The sequence below is a fragment of the Stegastes partitus genome, unplaced genomic scaffold, assembly GCF_000690725.1.
Source record: "Stegastes partitus isolate 25-593 unplaced genomic scaffold, Stegastes_partitus-1.0.2 Scaffold932, whole genome shotgun sequence".
NCBI classification, from domain to species: Eukaryota; Metazoa; Chordata; class Actinopteri; family Pomacentridae; genus Stegastes; species Stegastes partitus.
Genome location: NW_007578663.1, coordinates 88,176 through 92,573, shown reverse-complemented (window position 1 = coordinate 92,573; position 4,398 = coordinate 88,176). Strand labels below are relative to the sequence as shown.

The 4,398-nt window shown below is 39.0% G+C and overlaps 1 protein-coding gene across 1 annotated transcript in view; it reads left to right on the top strand.

Moving 5' to 3' along the window:
- The window catches only part of LOC103366345 (protocadherin alpha-3-like), a 12,315-nt gene that overhangs the window by 7,075 nt on the left and 842 nt on the right, over nucleotides 1–4,398 (top strand). The window contains exon 2 of the mRNA XM_008294043.1: nucleotides 2,968–4,394. Coding sequence (XP_008292265.1) covers nucleotides 2,968–4,394 — 1,427 coding nt within the window. The remainder of the gene's footprint in view (nucleotides 1–2,967; nucleotides 4,395–4,398) is intronic.

The following is a 4,398-nucleotide window of genomic DNA, read 5'->3' as shown; positions in this document are numbered from 1 at the left end:
GTAGTGGTTTTCCCTGCACCGTTTCCACCTGTAGATGGTGAACTGATCAGTATTAACGGAGGAGATACTTTTACCAGAACTCAGACTTTACCCAACAAAGAAAAGGTAAGTCTCTTAGTGTTTGTACGCATCCCTTGTACCTTGTGTGTGTTTTTTTTATTTTTTTATGACATACTTCTTTAATGCTCTTTGTTTAATTTATTATTGATATTAAGGAAAAGTGGACGAAGATGACAAATTGTGGCGCATTGCGATTTTGGGTATGGGTACCTCATTCACTTAGCTTCACTATCCGTGGTGCTGAACGTACTTGTCTGAATGTGGGCTTCTTGCAAATGTCAGAGGGCATGTATACCTTGTTTGTTGCACTGATGCATATCTTATCCAGTAATAAAGAGTTTTAAAGATCTCATTAGTGGTCTTTAAGTAGATTTAATATTTACCCTAGTCTTTAAAGCTGTTGTTAAGAGGACAAGCATTCATCCGGATTCAGATGCTTTTAAAGAAAATACTAGGCCAATAAGAAATTAGCAATATTACTGTTCAACTTCAGATGATAAATGTCATGAAGTTTTCATTAAAGGTGTTTGTGCCATCTCAGTGAAAAGATTGGAAATATGTTTGTCATTTGAATGGAAGTGATTCAGCTTGTTTGAATAGTGCGACAGCTCTTTAGTTATGGTATTCGAATTCAGAATAAATGTTGCTTGTTAAAGAAAATGTCACTGTTCATGATTCAGAACGCAGGTTTGTAAACACATGGTCTCACAAAGACATAGAGGAACTTGTTGATTTACAAAATAACACTAAATAAATGAATAATCACAAAATATTGTGAGGATTATGTAACAATATGGTCAGCATTTTGTCAGATTTCAAAAGTGTTAACATATAAAAACAGCAATTAGTTGTCCTTTTGGATTCTTAGTTTGTCAGTGAAATGTTCTTCCGCAACCGTCTGGATCACAATCATAACATTTTTACAAGAGTTCAACATAAATATTTTAGGGTCTATCTATGTCGGTGTATTTGTTATATGACAAGTCTGATGCTGAGTGTAGTTCTTTAAAATGTCCACACGGGGACATTGTAGACCATCACATTGTTGTTCCTCTTCGGTAGATCGGGACTCCTCCCAGATTCAGAGGATGATGATGTTTCGCAGACGTTTGAAACAAAGAGACGGAGAGGGTGAAGGAGAAGGACGTGACGGCAATTTTCGTGTCGCAGTTTAAAACTGATATCGTGGATTTTACGATTGGGCTTCATGCTCTATTTTCTGATGATACTGAACAAATTTCTTCATGTGATTTCTCTGACTGTTTGGAATTATGAATGTACCGGGCAGATCGAGCTCTGTGTGGATATATCTCTTGTTCGTGCTGCTGGATTGTTACTGGGAAGCGGTGTTCGGACAGCTCTCTTATTCCGTCTCAGAGGAGACGAATGTCGGGACTGTTGTCGGAAATATCGCTAAAGATCTCAACATCAATGTNAGAAAGGTCTTTTAATTTTGGGGTGAAGATATTGTCGAGTACATTTTGTTACACACAAATATTTTGAAATAAATAATAGCCATGTTCTCTAGTTGCACGACCTAAGTGGTTGCTTTAAGTTCTTGAAAGTACTTACATTCACTGCAAATAATTTTCAGCTTTGCCTATGAAAGTACTTTTTTGCTGTAGGTAAAATTGCTTTTAATTTGAAAAGGGGTTACAACTCACACACTTTCTTTTTCTGCCTTAAAGTCATGTAAAGCTTGGTTTTATGGTGCTCTTCATTTCTGCTTATATTTGACAGGGCATAATTGATCGTGCCACTAGATGCCTTTGTTGTGGACTAAGTTTTAGTTAAATTAAAAGTCAACGCTCTTAGATCTACTTTTCGACTTCACATGTTGTTACAGTGTCTTCCTGACGGCACAATAGTAAAAGAAATCTGTCGCTGTCCATGGTACTGAAAGAATGTTCAGCATATGATTAGTTTGCAATCCACATGCATAATTTACTGTATAGGTATGTTCTATTGTGATATATAGACTTTTAAAATATATATATATATATAAAGATATGAAGCTAAGTTGCAAGTTTACAGATATTATGTCGAGGAAAGTGTAAAAAGAAAAGTTTGAATGCAAATGATAGGAAAGGACGGTCTTTTCAATATATTTTTCCCCCGTAACGTCCATCTATCTCGTATAACTTAGGGTTTTATAATGCAAACGTTCACATTTTAATAGTCTGACTAATGCATTCTGCTTACACAATTGCAAATTTAAATACACAATGTTTCACTTGGGAGAAGCACTCGATGTTGACGCAGAATATGTGATACAGATTCTTCACTACACTCCCAATGCATGTGTTTTCAGAAACTTTGTCACACTGTATTGGACATTCATTTTATAATTCATCCAAATTCTGACTATACCTGGTTATGCCGTTCGTAATTATATGGTTGAGAGGTGTTTTACACTTGCTGATAGCGTGTGCAGTTTCTCCAAATGACCACGTAGCGACGCTATAGACCGTAACATAAAAGATGTCAAGGCTCCTCCCAGAGTATAAACCGAACGACTGTGGTTTTCATCACAAAGACACACGAGAAGAGAAGGGATGGCAGAACGGAGGATATGTCTGTAAACATAAGAAAGCCGAAATAGCGTTGCCTTGAATTCTGTCACATCTCATCATTTCACAGCAGATGCACAGTTGTGGATATATTGTTTTCTTTTTCGACGGAATTATGCCTTTACCGACTACCGGGAGGTCCATTGTTACATATCTTGTTCTTGTGCTGCTGGATTGTTACCGGGCAGCGGCGTCGGCGCAGCTCTCTTATTCCGTTTCGGAGGAGTTAAGCCCAGGGACGAATGTCGGAAATATCGCCAAGGATCTGAACCTCAGTGTGCAGGATTTGGAGTCCCGTTTGTTTCAGATTGTGGCATCTAAAAGGAAATACTTCGAGGTAAATCGAAAGACCGGATTTCTGTATGTAAATGAGAGGATAGACCGAGAGGAGCTTTGTACAGATGAACCCAAATGCACCGTGAGCGTCGAGGCTGTGATTAACAATCCGTTAAAGCTTTACCGCGTGGAGATAGAAATTAGAGATGTGAACGACCATTCTCCGTCTTTTAACACTAAAACACAAACACTGGACATTGCAGAGAACACCTTGCCTGGATTTAGATTTGCGTTATCGGAAGCCAGCGATGCTGATGTGGGTAAAAATGATGTCAGCGCGTATAAGCTCAGTCCAAACGAGTATTTCAGTCTTGCGACACAAAAGGGAGGTGAAAGTGTATCTCCAGAGTTAGTGCTGCACAAAGCATTAGATCGTGAGAAAAAGTCAAATATACAGCTGCTGTTAACGGCAGTAGATGGAGGCTCTCCACCAAATACGGGCACATCAGAAATTAAAATAAATGTACTCGACATTAATGATAACGCACCAGTGTTCAACAGTACTCTTTACAAAATTAAAATGTTTGAAAATACCCCAATTGGTACGGCGATCTTCACCTTAAATGCGACCGATGCCGATGAAGGATCGAACAGTGAAATAGTCTACTCTCTTCGTAGTAAGGATCAGGATCACATTCTGGATATTTTTAAAACTGACCCTGAAACGGGGGTCATTTCAGTAAAAGGCAAAATCGACTATGAGGAAAGAAAAGCTTTTGAGATCCGAGCGGAGGCGAGGGACAAAGGCCAGCCTCCTATGTCTGCTCATAGTAAAGTGCTGGTGGAAGTCATAGATGTAAATGATAACGCCCCTGAAATCACTGTGACGTCACTTCTGAACACAGTGAATGAGGACGCTGTTGTAGGTACTGCTATTGCACTTGTCTCTGTTCTAGACAGAGACAGTGGCAAAAATGGTGACGTGAAATGTCAGATCCTAAATACGGTTCCGTTTAAATTGGAGACAAATTACAAGAACTATTACTCTTTAGTTGTTGACGGACATCTAGACAGAGAAGTGACTCCCCAGTACAATGTCACAATTTCAGCTACCGATGAAGGGAGCCCTCCTCTTTCGAACACCAGTGTTATTATTGTCTATGTTTCTGATGTTAATGACAACGCGCCCCATTTTCCAGAATCTACAGTAAATGTTTATGTGAAAGAAAACAGCAAAGTAGGAACAGTTATTAAAACAGTGACTGCAGTTGATGCTGACATCAGAAACAACGGTCAGGTGAGCTACTCATTTTTAGATGTTAATAGTAAATCACTGCCTCTCCCTACAATGATAAACATCAACTCAGAAACTGGAGAGATAATCAGTCTGCAGTCGTTTAACTATGAGGAGTTAAAAACGTTCCAGTTCAAAGTTCAGGCCACAGACTCTGGAGTTCCTCCGCTCAGCAGCAACGTGACTGTGAATATTTTT